The sequence below is a fragment of the Bufo gargarizans genome, chromosome 10, assembly GCF_014858855.1.
Source record: "Bufo gargarizans isolate SCDJY-AF-19 chromosome 10, ASM1485885v1, whole genome shotgun sequence".
In the NCBI taxonomy this organism is placed as follows: domain Eukaryota; kingdom Metazoa; phylum Chordata; class Amphibia; order Anura; family Bufonidae; genus Bufo; species Bufo gargarizans.
In genome coordinates, this window is record NC_058089.1 from 44,273,198 (window position 1) to 44,293,764 (window position 20,567).

At 42.3% G+C, this 20,567-nt stretch overlaps 2 protein-coding genes across 2 annotated transcripts in view; both read left to right on the plus strand.

Moving 5' to 3' along the window:
- Nucleotides 1-20,567, plus strand: part of KCNK4 (potassium two pore domain channel subfamily K member 4) — a 64,844-nt gene that overhangs the window by 16,702 nt on the left and 27,575 nt on the right. The window contains exons 2-3 of the mRNA XM_044270551.1: nucleotides 7,888-8,005; nucleotides 10,640-10,800. Of these exons, the coding sequence (XP_044126486.1) occupies nucleotides 7,888-8,005; nucleotides 10,640-10,800 (279 nt within the window). The remainder of the gene's footprint in view (nucleotides 1-7,887; nucleotides 8,006-10,639; nucleotides 10,801-20,567) is intronic.
- Nucleotides 4,362-4,838, plus strand: LOC122920811 (cytochrome b-c1 complex subunit 6, mitochondrial-like). Its single transcript, XM_044270552.1, has one exon. It carries the CDS (start codon nucleotides 4,392-4,394, stop codon nucleotides 4,665-4,667), a length of 276 nt encoding a protein of 91 aa, XP_044126487.1. The 5' UTR covers nucleotides 4,362-4,391; the 3' UTR covers nucleotides 4,668-4,838.

Sequence of the window (20,567 nt, forward strand, 5' to 3'; positions counted from 1 at the left end):
TTTTATTTCAAACTACTTACCACACATTAGGGCCCCTAAAATGCCAGGGCAGTATAACTACCCCACAAGTGACCCCATTTTGGAAAGAAGACACTCCAAGGTATTCCGTGAGGGGCATGGCGAGTTCCTAGAATTTTTTATTTTTTGTCACAAGTTAGCGGAAAATGATGATTTTTTTATTTTATTTTTTATTACAAAGTCTCATATTCCACTAACTTGTGACAAAAAATAAAAAATTTGAGGAACTCGCCATGCCCCTCACGGAATACCTTGGGGTGTCTTCTTTCCAAAATGGGGTCACTTGTGGGGTAGTTATACTGCCCTGGTATTTTAGGGGCCCAAATGCGTGCAAAGTAGTTTGCAATCAAAATCTGTAAAAAATGGCCTTTGAAATTCGAAAGGTGCTCTCTGGAATCTGGGCCCCTTTGCCCACCTAGGCAGCAAAAAAGTGTCACACATGTGGTATAGCCGTACTCAGGAGAAGTTAGGAAATGTGTTTTGGGGTGTCATTTTACATATACCCATGCTGGGTGAGAGAAATATCTCGGCAAAAGACAACTTTTCCCATTTTTTATACAAAGTTGGCATTGACCAAGATATTTATCTCCCCCAGCATGGGTATATGTAAAATGACACGCCAAAACACATTCCCCAACTTCTCCTGAGTACGGCGATACCACATGTGTGACACTTTTTTGCCGCCTAGGTGGGCAAAGGAGCCCACGTTCCAAAGAGCACCTTTCGGATTTCATAGGCCATTTTTAACAGATTTTGATTGCAAACTACTTTGCACGCATTTGGGCCCCTAAAAAAATGCCAGGGCAGTATAACTACCCCACAAGTGACCCCATTTTGGAAAGAAGACACCCCAAGATATTCCGTGAGGGGCATGGCGAGTTCCTAGAGTTTTTATTTTTTGTCACAAGTTAGCGGAAAATGATGATTTTTTATTTTTATTTTTTCTTGCAAAGTCTCTAATTCCACTAACTTGTGACAAAAATAAAAACTTCCATACACTCACTATGCCCATCACGAAATACCTTGGGGTGTCTTCTTTCCAAAATGGGGTCACTTGTGGGGTAGTTATACTGCCCTGGCATTTTAGGGGCCCAAATGCGTGCAAAGTAGTTTGAAATCAAAATCTGTAAAAAAAAATGGCCGGTGAAATCCGAAAGGTGCTCTTTGGAATGTGGGCCCCTTTGCTTCAAAAAAGTGTCACACATGTGGTATCGCCATACTCACGAGAAGTTGGGGAATATGTTTTGGGGTTTCATTTTACATATACCCATGCTGGGTGAGAGAAATATCTCGGCAAAAGACAACTTTTCCCATTTTTTTATACAAAGTTGGCATTTGACCAAGATATTTATCTCACCCAGCATGGGTATATGTCGCGTAACAAATGTCGTCATGTAGACCTGAATGAAGAGGGTTGTGGAGTCCGCACACCTTTTGATCGTGGGTGCTCGTGGAGAACTTCAGTCTAGCAATAATTTAGATAATCCATGGCACACCAGTATCGTTTTGCTTGCAAATTTATTTTGAATAAATAAGACCTAGCCTTAGTGAGAAGAAAAGGAGGTAAAATTCATTTGGGTGGTAAGTTGCATGACCGAGCAATAAAGGGTGAAAGTAGTGTAGTGCAGAAGTGTAAAAAGTGGCCTGGTCATTAAGGGTGTTTCAGCTAGGGGGGCTGAAGTGGTTAAGAATCTAAAGATCCGACTTAGTTTAGAGACTCATTCAATTCTTTGAGTAAAAAGAACCACTCTAGAACAGTTTACACTGAGGCTGTCCACTGATGCTTTTGCAGCAGTGATAAGATTAAGGGACAGGAGCAGAGAGATAAGAGAAGTGACAGGACAGAGTTTAGATTACAGTTTGAATTAACCCTTTAGGATCAAATTGGCTTCTCAAGGAGATATATATATGTTAAAGGCATCCTTCTTCTGTCTCATTCAGTAGCTATATAACTAAGGGTACTTTCACACTTGCGGCAGGACGGATCCGGCAGGCTGTTCACCCTTTCAGATCCGTCCTTCCGCTGTTTCGCCGGACCACCGCTCAGTCCCCATTGACTATAATGGGGACGGGGGCGGAGCTCCGGCGCAGCACGGCAGTGCATGGCGAAAGGCCACCAGACTAAAAGTACTGCATGTCCAACTTTTTAGTCCGGCGGCCTATCACCGCGAACTGCTGTGCTGTGTCGGAGCTCTACCCCGTCCCCATTATAGTCAATAGGGTCCAGGGACGGAGCGGCGGTATATGTAACATGGTATACAGCATTATTGGGGGGGCTCTATGGAGAAGTGGGGGGGGGAGCACTATGGGGCCATCTACTGGTTTGCTTTATGACGCGGCTCCGCCTGGCTCCTAACTTTTTTAGCTGGCTCCTAGTTTCCAAGGAAATTTGTCAAGCCCTGCAACGGATCCCTCCTGGTTTCCGTTACACAGTATTGGACTCCTGCATAATGGAAACCTGGACGGATCCGTTATGCTGCTCATTGACTTTTATTATGAAGGATCAAAACGGAATGCCTCTTAACCTCTTCAGGACACATGACGTACCGTTACGGCATGTTGTCCTGGTACTTAAGGACACATGACGTACTAGTGATCGGAACAAGGTGCCTGCTCAATACATTAAGCAGGTACCTTGGCTAAATTTGTGCGGGGGGGGGGGGTCCCGTAAATTCAGACCTGCGGTTTGTGGCTTTTACCCACAGTTGCGGCGGCGGCTGCGGCTGGTGGCGGTGCCATCAGGTCCCCATGGGCCTGTAGGGGGGACCCGATGGCATGGAAGGCAGCACGATGCCTAAGGAAGGCATTGTGCTGCCTTCCGGTGACGAGCCTGTGAGATCTAGCCCCCTGGATCTCACAGGCCGGAAGCTGTATGAGTAATACACACAGTATTACTCATACAGCCAATGCATTCCAATACAGTATTGGAATGCATTGTAAAGGGATTAGACCCCCAAAAGTTCAAGTGTGGGACAAACAAGAAAGTGAAAAAAAGTAAAAAACTAAAGGTTTCCCTCCCAAAAATTTTAAGTTTCATGTAAAAATAAACAAAAACGTCATTTTCCACAAATAAAGTAAAAAAAAATTGGTAAAAAATAGGGGGGGGGGGGGGGAAGTATACATATTATGTATTTCCGCGTCCATATCGACCGGCTCTATAAACACATCACACTGACCTAACCCCTCAGATGAACACCATAAAAAATAAAAACTGTGCTAAATAAACCATTTTTTTGTCACCTTACATCACAAAAAGTAAAACAGCAAGCAATCAAAAAGGCATTTGCCCACCAAAATAGTACCAATCTAACCGTCACCTCATCCCGCAAAAAATGAGCCCCTACTTGAGACAATCGCCCATAAAATTAAATAAAATAAAATATGTCTCAGAATATGAAGACACTAAAACATCATTTTTTTTGTTTAAAAAAAAGCTGTTATTGTGTAAAACTTACATAAATAAGAAAAAGTATACATATTAGGTATCACCGCATCCGTATCGACCGGATCTATAAAAATATCACATGACCTAACCCCTCAAATGAACACCGTAAAAAAATTAAAACAAAAACTGTGCTAAATAAGACATTTTTTGTCACCTTACATCACAAAAAGTGTAATAGCAAGTGATAAAAAAGTCACACGCACCCCAAAATAGTGCCAATCAAACCGTAATCTCATCCCGCAAAAATCATACCCTACCCAAGGTAATCGCCTAAAAACTGAAAAAACAAAAGCTCTCAGACTATGGAAACACTAAAACATGATTTTTTTTGCTTAAAAAATTAAATTAAATCATTGTGTAAAACTTACATAAATAAATAAAAAGTATACATATTAGGTATAGCAGTGTCCGTAAAATAACTTGCTCTATAAAAAAATCACATGAACTAAACCCCTCCTTAAAAAAAAAACGGTGTAAAAAAAGCCATGTTTTGTCACCTTACATCACAAAAAGCACTATGAAAGACTATGGAAACACTAAAACATGTTTTTTTTTTTGGTTTCGAAAAAGATATCATTGCGTAAAACTTACATAAATAAAAAAAAAAGTATACATATTAGGTATTGCCGCATCCGTGACAACCTGGTCTATAAAAATACCACATGATCTAACCTGTCAGATGAATGTTGTAAATAACAAAAAATACAAACTGTGCCAAAACAGCTGGTTCTTGTTACCTTGCCTCACAAAAAGTGTAATATACAGCAACCAAAAATCATATGTACCCTAAACTAGTACCAACAATACTGCCACCCTATCCCGTAGTTTATAAAATGGGGTCACTTTTTTGCAGTTTCTACTCTAGGAGTGCATCAGGAGTGCATCAGGGGGGCAGCTTGTCCTCTTGTTAGCGGCTGCCGGTGACATCATGGTGCTGGAGCTGAAGAAGGTGTTTGCTGGGGAACCCGAGGAGGAGGAAGAAGAAGAGGAGGAGGAAGTGGAGCTGGTGGACCCACTGACGGCGGTCAGAGAACACTGTGAGCAGGCAGAGAAGTGTGTGAATGCGCGGGAGCAGCTGGAGATATGCGAGACCCAGGTCAACTCCAGATCACAAACTGAGGAACAGTGCACAGAGGAGCTGTTTGACTTCCTGCATGCCCGCGATCATTGTGTCGCTCATAAACTCTTCAAGCACCTGAAGTAAAGGACGTTGGCTGCTGTCTGCTCCTCGTGCTGTTGTCTGCACCCCCCGGAATGTGCTCTTGCTGTGCTGCTCGCCTGATACCTGGAGTCCAGGCCCCCAGAGGTGACCATTGACTGATCAGGAGAGCCTGTCCTCTTTATCAATAAACGTGATGTGAAAGTGAAAAAAAAATAAAAAATAAGTCCAGCAAAATCTGCCTTCCAAAAACCGTATGGCATTCCTTTCCTTCTGCGCCCTGCCTTGTGCCCGTACAGCAGTTTACAACCACATATGGATGTTTCTGTAAACTACAGAATCAGGGCCATAAATATTGAGTTTTGTTTGGCTGTTAACCCTTGCTTTGTTACTGGAAAAAATGGATTAAAATGAAAAATTTGGCAAAACATTTAAATTCTGAAATTTAATCTCCATTTGTCAATAACTCTTGTGGAATGCCTAAAGGGTTAACAACGTTTGTAAAATCAGTTTTGAATACCTTGAGAGGTGTAGTTTCTTAGATGGGGTCACTTTCATGGTGTTTCTACTCTAGGGGTGCATCAGGGGGGCTTCAAATGGGACATGGTGTCAAAACAAACAGTCCAGAAAAATATGCCTTCCAAAAACCGTATGGCATTCCTTTCCTTCTGTGCCCTGCCGTGTGCCCGTACAGCAGTTTACGACCACATATGAGGTGTTTCTGTAAACTACAGAATCCAGGCAATAAATATTGAGTTTTGTTTGGCTGTTAACCTTTGCTTTGTTACTGGGAAAAATGGATTAAAATGGAAAATTTGCCCAAAAATTTAAATTCGGAAATTTAATCTCCATTTGCCAATAACTCTTGTGGAACACCTAAAGGGTTAACAATGTTTGTAAAAATCAGTTTTGAATACCTTGAGGGGTGTAGTTTCTTAGATGGGGTCACTTTTATGGAGTTTCTACTCTAGGGTTGCATCAGGGGGTTTCAAATGGGACATGGTGGAAAAAAAAAACAGTCCAGCAAAATCTGCCTTCCAAAACCGTATGGCATTGCTTTCCTTCTGCGCCCTACCGTGTGCCCGTACAGCATTTTACGACCACATATGAGGTGTGTCTATAAACGACAGAATCCGGGCACTAAATATTGAGTTTTGTTTGGCTGTTAACCCTTGCTTTGTTACTGGGAAAAATGGACTAAAATGGAAAATTTTCCGTAAAATTGAAATTCTGAAATTTAATCTCCATTTGTCAATAACTCTTGTGGAACGCCTAAAGGGTTAACAATGTTTGTAAAAATTAGTTTTGAATACCTTGAGAGGTGTAGTTTCTTAGATGGGGTCACTTTTATGGAGTTTCTACTCTAGGGGTACATCAGGGGGGCTTCAAATGGGACATGGTGTCAAAAAAACCAGTCCAACAAAATCTGCCTTCCAAAAACCGTATGGCATTCTTTTCCTTCTGTGCCATACCGTGTGCCCGTACAGCAGTTTACGACCACATATGAGGTATTTCTGTAAACTACAGAATCCGGGCAATAAATATTGAGTTTTGTTTGGCTGTTAACCCTTGCTTTGTTACTGGGAAAAATTTATTAAAACTGCAAATTTGCCAAAAAAAATTAATTCAAAAATGTAATCTCCATTTGCCAATAACTCTTGTGGAACACCTAAGGGGTTAACAACATTTGTAAAATCAGTTTTGAATACCTTGAGGGGTGTAGTTTCTTAGATGGGGTCACTTTTATGGAGTTTCTACTCTAGGGTTGCATCAGGGGGGCTTCAAATGGGACATGGTGTAAAAAAAAACAGTCCAGCAAAACCTGCCTTCCAAAAACCGTATGTCATTCCTTTCCTTCTGCGCCCTGCCGTGTGCCCGTACAGCAGTTTACGACCACATATGGGGTGTTTCTGTAAACTACAGAATCAGAGCCATAAATATTGAGTTTGGTTTGGCTGTTAACCCTTGCTTTGTAACTAGAAAAAATTTATTAAAATGGAAAATCTGCCAAAAAAGTGAAACTTTGAAATTGTATCTCTATTTTCCATTAATTCTTGTGGAACATCTAAAGGGTTAACAAAGTTTATAAAATCAGTTTTACCTTGAGAGGTGTAGTTTTTCGAATGGGGTCATTTTTGGGTGGTTTCTATTATGTAAGCCTTTCAAAGAGACTTCAGACCTGAACTGGTGCCTAAAAATTGGGTTTTTGAAAATTTCTGAAAAATTTCAAGATTTGCTTCTAAACTTCTAAGCCTTGTAACAGCCCCAAAATGATCCAAACATGAAGTAGACATATGGGGAATGTAAAGTAATAACTATTTTTTGGAGGTATTACTATGTATTATAGAAGTAGAGAAATTGAAAACTTGGAAATTTGCCATTTGTTACAAATCTTGGGTAAATTTGGTATTTTTTTATAAATAACAATGTTTTTTTTTTACTTCATTTTACCAGTGTCATGAAGTGCAATATGTGACGAAAAAACAATCTCAGAATGGCCTAGATACGTCAAAGTGTTTTAAAGTTATCACCACTTAAAGTAACACTGGTCAGATTTGCAAACAATGGCCTGGGGAGGAAGGTGAAATAAGGCTGTGTCCTAAAGGTGTTAAAGGCTTCAGTTTTGACTTCCGTTTTATGGATTCCATAAATTTCCGTTATAACTATAACGGAAAACAATAACGGAATCCATAACGGTGATGGGAACCCGGCCTAAGCCATGCCCCTTCTCTGGTAAGGAATGCCCCCTTAGCGAGCTAGACCAAAAATGGATCGAACATGAAGGAGAAATATAAATTCTCCCTTTATATTTTACATTCCTGTCAAATTCACTCATGACTGTGGTTCACAATACAGCATAAAAATGCACCAAAACTGCTCTGTGTGATCCTAGCTATAGACATCTTTTGCTCTGCACCTGGTCTAAACTAACAGAAAAAAACAGTCACAACATGGACATCAATTTACACAAAGTTCCATGTTTTTTCTGTTTCTGTTACCCATCAAAAAGAAAACTTGTAATGGATCCTAAAAAAAATGGTTATGACAGAACTGATAAAGACTGGTGACTTTTTTGTTTTCCATAGAAATTAACAGGGTCATTTTTATGATCTGTCACAAATATACTGCAAGCAAGTGTGACCCAGGCTTAGATCTATTCCTCTGACATTGCTCTGTCAGTGCTAGTGCCACCACTTACATAACCTTAGTAATGGATAATGATTCAGAAGAAACAATGCTAATCACTGGTTCTTTGGCATTACAGCAGGTGAAGGAAGCTTTGGGCTCTGGAGCTGATATTATAATAAATGGCACCAATGTTACCACAAACTGGGACATCGGGAGCTGCTTCTTCTTTGCAGGAACGGTCATCACTACAATCGGTAATGGTCTTTTCAATCTTTATTTTAAACAGAGACGTAAAGTTACATTTACAGATCTATCTATCTCATATCTATCTATGTATCTATCTAATAATTATCTATGTATCTATCTAATATCTATCTATCTATCTAATCTATCTAGATCAGCCATAAAATTAAGGCTAGGGCTACATGACAATGTTTGATCGATGTACTGATTGATTTTTAATTATCAAGCTGCAATCTAACTGAATACATTAGGTTGTATTCAACTTTGAAGACTGCAGCGGTCACTAAACAGTTAAACTCAATCGGTAGCTCTACAATGGGTCACAGTGTTGCCAGGCCTAATACTGCTTCCTCAGACATGCTTTGCATGTTCTGACACCTTTCTATCATGGTCAGCAGTAACTTTTCCAACAAATTGCGCTTCAGAAGATATTCCATGGGATAGGACAAGACAGGCTAATCTTCACTCCCCACATGCATCAATAAGTCCTGTCACTGTTTCACCAGTTGTCCCTCCTTGGGCCAGTTTTGGTAGATCTTTCCATTGGATATTGGGAAAACCCCACAAGAACATTTCAGAGATGTTCTGACCCTAGTCATCTAGGCATCACAATTTGACACTTGTCAAAGTCTCTCACATACCTCACATAAAACGCAACACTTTCGGTTTTGTTCCCATTTTAAATGAGCTGAACTCAAAGATCTGAAACATTTTCTACATACACAAAAGACCCATTACTCTCAAATATTGTTCACAAATCTCTCTACTAAATCTTTAAATCTGTGTTAGTGAGCACTTCTCCTTTGCCAAGATAATCCATCCCACCTCACAGGTGTGGCATATCAAGCTGCTGATTAGACAGCATGAATATTGCACAGGTGTGCCTCAGACTGCTCACAATAAAAAGCCACTCTGAAATGTGCAGTTTGATCACACAGCACAATGCCACAGATGTCACAACGTCTGACGGAGCGTGCAATTGGCATGCTGACTGCAGGAATGTCTACCAGAGCTGTTGCCCGTTCAATAAACATTCATTTCTCTACCATAAGCTGTCTCCAAAGGCGTTGTAGAGAATTTGGCAGTACATTCAACCGGCCTCACAACAGCAGACCACGTATAACCACACTAGCCCAGGACCTCCACATCCAGCATGTTCACCTCCATGATCGTCTAAGACCAGCCACCCGGACAGCTGAAGCAACAATTGGTTTGCATAACCAAAGAATTTCTGCACAAACTGTCAGAAACCGTCTCAGGGAAACTCATCTACATGCTCGTCGTCCTCATCGGGGTCTGGACCTGACTGCAGTTCTTCATCATAACCGACTTGAGTGGGCAAATGCTCACATTCGATGGCGTCTGGCACGTTTGAGAGGCGTTCTGTTCACGGATGAGTCACAGTTTTCACTGTTCAGTGCAGATGGCAGACAGCGTGTGTGGCATCGTGTGGGTGAGAGGTTTGCTGACATCAACGTTGTAGATCAAGTGGCCCATGGTGGCGGTGGGTTTATGGTATGGGCAGGCATATGTTATGGACAACGAACACAGGTACATTTTATTGATGGCATTTTGAATGCACAGAGATACCGTGACGAGCTCCTGAGGCCCATTGTTGTGCCATTCATCCACGACCATCACCTCATGTTGCAGCATAATAATGCACGGCCCCATATTGCAAGGATCTGTACATATTTCCTGGAAGCTGAAAACATCCCAGTTCTTTAATTGCAAGCATACTCACCGGACATGTCACCCATTGAGCATGTTTGGGATGCTCTGGATCGGCGTACTGACTGATACTGACTGGTTTTATGACACCCAGACCCCCAGTAAGGCAAAACTGTGCACATTTCAGAGTGGCCTTTTATTGTGGGCAGTCTAAGGCAAACCTGTGCAGTATTCATTCTGTCTAATAAGCACCTTGATATGCCACACCTGTGAGGTGGGATGGATTAGCTCTGCATAGGAGAAGTTCTCACTAACACAGATTTAGAGAGATCTGTGAACAATATTTGAGAGTAATGGGTCTTTTGTGTATGTAGAAAATGTTTCAGATCTTTGAGTTCAGCTCATGCAAAATGGGAGCAAAACCGAAAGTGTTGCGTTTATATTTTTGTTCAGTGTATTTAGGGCTGATTCACACAACCATCATCTGTCTGGGAAACACAGTCCGAGTGTTGGCTGCATTTCCTGGACCGACGGCGGCTCCTCTGACGCAAACTGACTGCATCATAGTTATTTATGGTGCAGTCAGTTTCTATCTGATAGCGGCTCTATTGTACCAATGTATAGTACATTAGATCTGCAGAGTGCTGCTGTTTATGCATTGAGTTATACAAATCTGTGCATTCCTTTTGGAACATCATAGCCATCACGTGCCATCATGGTGAAGCAGTAGTCATGTTACCATACGGCCTTGTGCCCATGTATATATTCTGGCTCTGCACAACCCCCAAGTTGTACCTAAAGACATCTAGAGCCTAAGGGTATATGCACATGATGCATAATATATAAGATTTTTCTGTGCAGATTTTCATTAGGAAATTCTGCAGAGTAATACAGTACCAGCAAAGTTAATGGGATTTTCCAAATAAAATTAACAGTTCTTCTATATATTCTTTTCACTACGTAATATGTCATAGGTTTTGGGAACAATGCTCCTAAGACAGAAGGTGGCCGGATATTTTGTATTTTCTATGCCCTTTTTGGCATTCCTCTTTTTGGTATCCTGTTGGCTGGAGTGGGCGACCATTTAGGATCAGTTCTTCGTAAAGGCATCGGGAAGGTGGAAATTATATTCTTGGTAAGGTCATATCTATCTATCTGTCTCCTATCTATCTCCTATCTATCTATCTATCTATCTATCTATCTGTCTCATATCTATCTCATATATATCTATCTCATATATATCTATCTATCTATCTATCTATCTCATATATATCTATCTTATATCTATCTCATATCTATCTATCTATCTATCTATCTATCTCATATCTATCTATCTTATATCTATCTCATATCTATCTATCTATCTATCTATCTCATATATATCTATCTTATATCTATCTCATATCTATCTATCTATCTATCTATCTATCTACTTTAAAAAGATGAGGATGCAGCACACTGTAGAATGCGGGTGCAGGTCAGGCCAGTGTGGACCGGCACCTGGGTCCAATTCAATAAGAATAAAAGACAGCCAGCAGCACACCACGGATTTCAATGGAAAGCGTGTCGTTTATTCACCCAGTGTCAGCAGCGACGTTTCAACAGCTTGTTGCTGTCTTTCTCAAGCTATGTGCACATGTGTTAAAGGCATACAATATAAAGGTGCATCAACTGGAAATGTCATTAAATCAATTTATCCATGCAAGGATAGAAATTCATAAAAACAGTAATTCATCTTAGTGAACAAAATCCATAAATAGTATCACAAGAGTTTCAGGATACAGTACATATAAAGAGTGTCAAATAAAATTACATGGTGTTTACAATATAAAACAAGTACTGTAATTACCCCTAATTAGTGCAAGTGTGTCCACATGATCCCAAAACAATAAAAACTCACAGTCAGCTGATGGTCCGTACAGAGCCGGCATCGAGGTCTCGGCGGCGTCCCTATTCAGTCTCTGCGCATGCAAGAGAGACTGACTAGTGACCACAACAAAGATGGCTGGACCTGTCTCCCGGTCAGTGTGCGTATGTCCATGTATAAGTATCGGCCTCCCATCAGTAGTCACGTGATCCAAGTCACGTGATCGGATATCATCAGGTACACAAGTTATATTAGGGAATCTTCATATTAGATTGTAGGTCTGGACCCCTGTCTACCCACATAATATATGTATATGGTTTTCCCAATAAGATGTTGCTGATATTTTTATTCCCATTATATTCAGTTCTGGCATTCACACTCTGTGTACAGATTGGTGTCTGAGGTGGTTCATTGGGGTGGACGACGGTTCGCGGGGAGGCCCCTTACGACGTCGTCACCTCCTTAGCCCGACAGTGATTGGACCGCTGATACGGTTAATCGCTGCCGTGGAACACCAATCCCGCCTATTATGTGCACGTTAGGGTGATTGTATGACCAGCAATAAGTGTGACAGGACACTGGTTCCTGGATCTCCACATTTCCCAGGTCCACAGGGGTCCAGACCTACAATGTAATATGAAGATTCCCTAATATAACTTGTGTACCCGATGATATCCGATCACGTGACTACTGATGGGAGGCCGATACTTATACATGGACATACGCACACTGACCGGGAGACAGGTCCAGCCATCTTTGTTGTGGTCACTAGTCAGTCTCTCTTGCATGCGCAGAGACTGAATAGGGACGCCGCCGAGACCGCGATGCCGGCTCTGTACGGACCATCAGCTGACTGTGAGTTTTTATTGTTTTGGGATCATGTGGACACACTTGCACTAATTAGGGGTAATTACAGTACTTGTTTTATATTGTAAACACCATGTAATTTTATTTGACACTCTTTATATGTACTGTATCCTGAAACTCTTGTGATACTATTTATGGATTTTGTTCACTAAGATGAATTACTGTTTTTATGAATTTCTATCCTTGCATGGATAAATTGATTTAATGACATTTCCAGTTGATGCACCTTTATATTGTATGCCTTTAACATATGTGCACATAGCTTGAGAAAGACAGCAACAAGCTGTTGAAACGTCGCTGCTGACACTGGGTGAATAAACTACACGCTTTCCATTGAAATCCGTGGTGTGCTGCTGGCTGTCTTTTATTCTTATCTATCTATCTGTTTCATATCTATCTATCTATCTATCTATTGATGATCTGTTAGCAGTTATGACAACGTAAAACTGTTCATATCATTAGGCAGAGGCTGGGGTCAGCTGATTTGATTCAAGTCAGAATTGATTCTACCTGAATCAAAGGGGCTCCAATTGGCCTGAAAATTTGTATATAAGAATCCGAGGTCTCCTAGAACTCATATTTATTTTCTTTTGTCTCTGACTATTTACAAAAAATTGTATTGCTTTTTTTTTCTTTCTTTCTCTCACTCTCCTCAACCCAAAATTCTAATCACCAAAACGTCAAATTCAAATGTTGTTCAAATTTATGCAAAATTCAGGTCACATCTGATTAGTTTGGATGAAATTTGCTTATCTCTAATCAGGAGTAGGGTGAATATGAATTTTTATTCTGCCAGATTCTGCTTTTGCAAGTGCAGTAGGGATGGAGCTTCACAGTGAAGTGCTCTCTGCATTGAGCTGCTTTGAAGCCCCTCTCCTGTGTTCAGGAGGAAAGCTGTAGTGGTTCCCTGTCATTATGAGCACAGGGGAGAGGCTGTGAAGCAGCTCAATGCAGAGAACACTTCTCAGTAAAAATCTTCGGCACTTCCAGAATCCCAACTTGGCAGAATCAAAGCTCATATTCACACTACTCCTGATAATAAAAGCTGCCAAAAGGTATGTTTGTCCTGCTCTACCCAGCCCATAGTTTTGCAAGGTCAAAAATGCTGTACAGTACCAGATTTCCTTTAAAAATTAATTAAAATGCAATGTACGTAGTTATCCATTAACTAAATCTCTTTAACTTTTTACTGGCGTATCGTATATGCCACCTCTATAATTGGCTATATATGGCAATAAGTCTTACCAGCACCTATGCTTAGGATGGCATCTCCATACCCCTGCTGAACAAATAGGTAAAAAATATCCTGGTTCAACACTGAATAGCTCCTGTCATCAATGCTCCAGAGTTCCCCATTGATTTTGTAGTTCTGGGCCCGAGAGGTACATCTGGTCTTACCATCAGATTATTTAAAGAGAACCTGTCACCTCGGCTGACATGTCTGTTTTAGTGATGACTTGCATCCCCTTGTTATAACGTTTCAGGAGCATCTGTTCTTCTGACTCTATGTTGTGCCATTCCTCTGTTATTCTTACTAGAAGTTTATGGCTGAATTGCTAACAATCTGCTGTAAAGTCATGCTGGGTTTTACCAGTGGGGATGTGTTGATGCACAGTCTACAATAAAATTTCACCTGGATGTTACCATTGTCAGACTATGCAGGAACACATCGCCAAATGGTAACACCCCGGTGGTCCTTTATTGCAAACTGCTAACAATTCATTAATAAACTTCTAGCAGAAATAATAGAGGAATAGCACAACACATAACAGATAACATAACACATCACAGCATAAGAATAGATGTTCTAGAAATGTTACTACATGGGGAATGCAAGTAGTTACTACCCCAGTGTTTCACTTCAGGGGAAAAAGTTGCAAAGCGATTTTTAAAAATCACCATATTCAGCTCTGCTACATCTTCGTAAACAGAAGTAGTATGTGTGCTTATTGTTCCTGTAATCGATAATTCTGTCTGAGACAGTTTGTGAGCATCGCTCTACACATACCCTGCCAGTAAATCCCTTAATTCAGTCATAATGTACACCTGACTGAAGGTGTAGGTACGTGTACGGTATTGTTTGTACCTCCCTCCCACCCCTCAATGTCTCTTGGGGTAGTTCTCTGGAGATAAATGAACTCAACCTTGTCTCAGAAAGAGCTCATCCATTGATTTTCGCTGTGGAATTCAATTTTTTGTGCTTTTGAAATTAGATTTTGAATTTAGTTTGAAACTGCAGAAAGCAAATCACAAGACAAAGTGCAAATTGTCTGCTGGTATATTAACTGACGAGAGCTGCATAGGCTAAAGGAGGATATATGACCTGGGCACAACGCTGTATACAGCTTAAGGGGGCATTCTGCAAAATATGGATGCCGTCCATGTGCATCCCGCACTTTTCATGGGTCCCATTCATAAAAATGCCTATTCTTAGTCGCTAAATGGGGACTTTTATATTCATGGCCTATCCTCAGGATAGGTCATCAATACCTGATTGGTGGGGGTACGACTGCTGGCACCTCCACTGATCAGCTGACTGAAGAGGCCACAGCACTCTGATGAGCACAGCAGCCTCCTCACAGCTTACCAAGCACAGGGTCTACACTGTATAGCGGCTGTGTGTGGTCTTCACCTGAATGGGACTTGGCTGCAGTTAGGCAATGTGACCAATGAATATGAAAGCACTGGACTATGAAGAGGCTGCGATGCTCATGGGAGCACCGCGACTCTTCAAACAGCTGAGTGGCGGAGTCGGCCCCCCACCGATCTATTGATGATGTATCTGGAGGAAAGAGCATCAGTATTTAACACCCAGAAACACCCTTAAGGCCTCTTTCACACTTGCGTTGTCTGGATCCGGCGTATACTCCACTTGCCAGAATTACACGCCGGATCCGGAAAAACGCAAGTGAAGTGAAAGCATTTGAAGACGGATCCGTCTTCAAAATGCTTTCAGTGTTACTATGGCAGCCAGGACGCTATTAAAGTCCTGGTTGCCATAGTAGTAGTGGGGAGCGGTATACTTACAGTCCGTGCGGCTCCCGGGGCGCTCCAGAATGATGTCAGAGCGCCCCATGCGCATGGATGACGTGCCATGGGATCACATCATCCATGCGCGTGGAGCGCCCTGACGTCACTCTGGAGCGCCCCGGGAGCCGCACGGACGGTAAGTATGCTGCTCCCCCGCTCCCCACTACACTTTACCATGGCTGCCAGGACTTTAGCGTCCCGGCAGCCATGGTAACCATTCAGAAAAAGCTAAACGTCGGATCCGGCAATGCGCCGAAACAACGTTTAGCTTAAGGCCGGATCCGGATCAATGCCTTTCAATGGGCATTAATTCCGGATCCGGCCTTGCGGCAAGTGTTCAGGATTTTTGGCCGGAGCAAAAAGCGCAGCATGCTGCGGTATTTTCTCCGGCCAAAAAACGTTCCGTTCCGGAACTGAAGACATCCTGATGCATCCTGAACGGATTTCTCTCCATTCAGAATGCATTAGGATAAAACTGATCAGGATTCTTCCGGCATAGAGCCCAGACGACGGAACTCTATGCCGGAAGACAAGAACGCAGGTGTGAAAGAGCCCTAAAATTTGCATCTATGAAACTGGCTGACCTGTTGCATGTACACTTGGCAGCTGAAGATATCTGTGTTGGTCCCATGTTCATCTGTGCCCGCATTACTGAGAAAAATGTTGTTTTAATATATGCCAATGAGCCTCTAGGAGCAACGGGGGTGTTGCCATTACACCTAGAGGCTCTGCTCTCTCTGCCACTGCACCTTGATTGACAGGGCCAGGCATCAGATCTAGCCCTGTCAATCAAAGTGAAGAGGATGTGGCAGTTGCAGAGAGAGCAGAGTCTGTAGTGGCAAAGCCCCCGTTGCCCCTAGAGGCTTTTTTCTCAGCAATGTTCGATGTTTTGCAATTAGCTGAAGAGCTGCTCTACACATAGGGGGGAATTTATCATAGACTGGCGTTTTAGACCAGTCTGTGATATCCCCTGCGCTTCTTCCTAGCTTGTACCCACTTGGATATTCTCCTCTTAACTATCCTATAATGATGTGGTTTTGCCCACAGACAGGGTCACTTTGGGCATTTTGAGATCCAACATAATCAGTGCCTTACTTTCCCCACTAAAGACATGATTCCTCTCTGGAATCATTCTGATTAATCATATTACATTTTTGTGATTCTGAGCTTTTAACAAGTGTATGGCAGCAGAGACACTGATATCGGATGCCCATTTATACTGTATTGACAATAGACAGAAGACGGATGAGTCAGCCTATCCTCTGCCAGCACTGATATTAAGTGATTTTTAATTATTGACAGCGGGCTGAAGCTTCTCCCACCTCTCACTGGTTTGATGCGACCAAATCTCAGAGCAAGTTCTGGAACTATAGCCCGCTATGTTAGTTGTTAGATTCTTTTTAATAATACAAGTGGAAAGAATTATAATGGCTGGCAGTGGCATAACCTTAAATATTTTTGCCCGTCTCTCAGGCAATATGACTATATCAAAATAACATGCAAAAATGAAGAGAAACTTTATGATTAGTAAAATGAATGTCCTAGGATCATGTAACAAACAAAGGCTATTATTTCATTCAGGACCCCAAATGCAAGTTTCAAGGTGCTCTGTATATTAAAGTTCCTGAAAGGGTTTTCTGAGATTTTTGTATTAATGACCTATCCTCAGAAGTTCATGTTGTCCATGCTGCCCATGACAGACTGGTGGACATTTATCAAGACATTCCCATTCCAAGTGTGGTATCTGTTTTTATCAGTGGTTGGACTAAGCCACTGAGATGGAGCAGATCTACACAAGGAGATTATCCCACAGGTGTTTGGCGGTGGCTGATAGACTCCACAGGTAGGTGAACTCAGGCCTCCAGATTAAAGCTATGGGTCGGGTTGTTTGAAAGCCCGAGGTGCAAAGTGCCCCAGGAGTGGTGACCCTGGGGTGCCTGAACTCATTGGGGATGGGAGCCCACTGAGTGACAGCAAGTTTGCATGCACATAATTTTCTTACATTTAAGCTCACTCTCCTCTTTTTGCCTGGGCCTTCTGATTAGGCAAGATGAGGATTTTTTATATTTTTTATTCCGGACCAAATATTCAAGCCATAATGGCACACATTCACTTTTAAAAATTTTTTGTTTCACTATGTGTTCACTTTCCACGTTTACTTGTCACTAGGACTTTTTGGGGCTGTGGCAGCCTTATGGGCTACCCCCTGAGGTCTAGAGAGGGGATATGTGGCCATCAGGTTCCCCCACCCACCTGCAAAACCATTGCCTTTCCCTTTCGGGGGGGAACCAGACATCAACTGAGACTCTTGGCCAAAATCTGTAGTGGCAACTGAGGTGGAAACCACAGCAAGATGGGCACTTTCTTGCCTTCTACTGAGGATTAGTGATAAGCGGCAGGGGCAATATTCGAATTCGCAATATTTCGCGAATATATGGTAGAATATTCGTCATATATTCGTGAATATTCGTATTTGAAATATTAGTTTTATTGCGAAAAATCTGTAATAAAAAAAATATTGCATAATGCAAATTTTTATGCGAAAAAAGGTGTTAGCACTACAGAATATACTGCTATATATTAGTTTTTAGAATATTCGTCATTTTTTCCATCTGAACAAATGATTCCTCCCTGCTTAAAATGCTTGTGGTCAATGAGTCATTGGCCCACAAGCAAGAAGCAGGGAGGAATCATGACTTTAGATGTTGAAAAAAGACGAAAATTCTAAAAAAAAACGAATATATAGCAGTATAGTGTAAATATATTCGTTTTGACATTTTTTTGAATATTGGTCTTTTTTTTTTCTCCAAACAGTACAGTTAACCCCCTTTGGCCTACTCCTCCCCACAAGCGTCCCCGTCACCATGGGAACGCCTGGTGGTTAGAATATACGATCGGATCTGAGTTCAATCATGAAAACTCAAATCCGATGGTATATTCTAACACAGAGGCGTTCCCATGGTGATGGGGACGCTTGAAGTTAGAGTATACCAACAGGCGCATACATACTAGCCCCCTGCTGCCTGGTGGCACCTGACCTCTGACAGGGTGCTGTGATCCACACAATTAACCCCTCAGGTGCCGCACCTGAGGGGTTAATTGTGCAGGTCACAGCACAATCATTTGTCCTGTTCGGTCCGATTATTTTCAATTGGGTAGACCCAGTCAGGTACCTTACAGGAGGCAGTCAAAAGCCTTATCAGGGGGATCGGCCACTAACTCCACTGCCAGCGCCTACCACCAGGGTCAGTTTTTCGGCGGTTCCAGTTCAAAAATAGTTTACGTGTGACAACTGTCATTACTCCGTAGAAATTTCAGTTGCATCATGACGCACATATCAGACATCGAGGAGGCCCCGTCGGTCCCAGAAACTCCGGCATTCCATCCCTAAGAAGTTGGACAATTCCTAAACTAATTGCAGAACTAAACAAGAGAGGGATCCATTACCCAGCTTCTGCCAGAATTATACAGGCTTTTGATGTCCGAGCCAGCTGCTCCAGCATTGGAGCAAGTTTCCATGTCCACCCCCCAACTTTCATTGACACAGCTATATTCCATGATAAATACCATTTTCACCGCAGTCTCGGATGTGCAAGCTAGGTTGCTGGCAGTAGAATCCAGGGGGCCAGCAAACAGCCAGTCCGCATCGCCCATTCCAGTAGCCTCTACCTCACGCACCATTTCCCCAGGTAGGGTCCCGAACGCGCCTGAGGTAGCTCCCTCGTATTTTATCCCTGCCAACATTAAGAGACATCCTGGAAGGAAAGGATGCTAACTTGGCTTCCATCCTCATAGCCACCCACGACACAGTAGAAAACAAAATGATCGCTTGCGGCAACGTATCTATCATTCCTAAAGCCAGGGATGCCTGCCGTAACAAAAAATTGTTCATCACAGAGTTCGTCCTGGCCTTCAGTTTATTCAGGGATATAATCTGTTCAGCCCACTACGGGAGGTGGGAGAAGTTGGACACCTACCTGTACAGAATCACGGATCTGGGGTACAAGTACGGCGGGCATGCCTTTCACGACTACCACCGCTCGTTTTCCACTAAGGCTGCCGCCGCTCTTGCCCGATTCCAGCATGTCACTAACTGGGCTTCCACAGACATGGAGCTCTTTTGACGGCATTTCACGGGACTCAAGGCCTCAGCATGTGCCTTTTGCCAATCCATCTCCCACTCCTCAGATTGGTGCCCCAATGTAGGTTCTTCCGTCACTCAGGGTAGATTTTTTTCCAGCAGCTCTGGGTTCCAGCAAAGACCGGGTGCAGCCACAGACAAATTGGGTCGAGCCATAGTTTTTTTGGGCAACAGCCAGGTGTGCAACAATTACAACTGGTCAGTCTGCAACTACGGCTCCTGAGGCAACAGTGCTCTGATTACATCACTGGGCTCGGCGCATGCCCAGTGACACCATTGAGGCTGTTGCCCTCAGGAGCCGTAGTATTGTACAGGTGCAGGCAGTCGGCGATACTGCGGCTGCGCGAGATTTTTGGGGAAAGAAAGGAGGATGCAAGGATCGTGGGGTGAATAAATTACATGACGTAGCGGAGATAGCGGCGCCGTTCGGCTCCGATGTGGGAGTAAATTATTTATGAGGAGGCGTGCTGGGCTTGAAATAAAGGCCGGATGGGCACTGCAGGGGGGCATTACTGGGCACTAGAGGAGAGGAATAACACCCCTCTGGGCACCTTGAAGATTATTTAGCATATTTGAAAAATCGCTTTTTAAACAAAATGAAAACTTGAATAAAAGAAAGAAGACACATGCTGGAATGAAGGTACTTTATTGAACATTGATATGTTAACAGTTTAATATGCTCAAACTAGGTGACAGATTCCCTTTAATTCTAACAAACTCAAATATTTTTCCTTTAATTTCAGGAAAATAAAAAGACATCCACAATTAAAAAACATGGGCAATTCAGCTTTTTTTTCCCCAAAAGAATTAAAAAGAGCTGAGTGTGTCACAACTGCAGTATATACTTCAAGTCATTGCTCAGCCTTTTAAACATACTTACGTAGCAAAACTAGGAAATAACAAAGCCAGCCTCACCTGAGTCACCTCTGCAACTAACTCCTTCAGGACAAAACCCCTTTAGCATAGTAAAGCAGATAAAATCAGTTTTTCTAGTTGA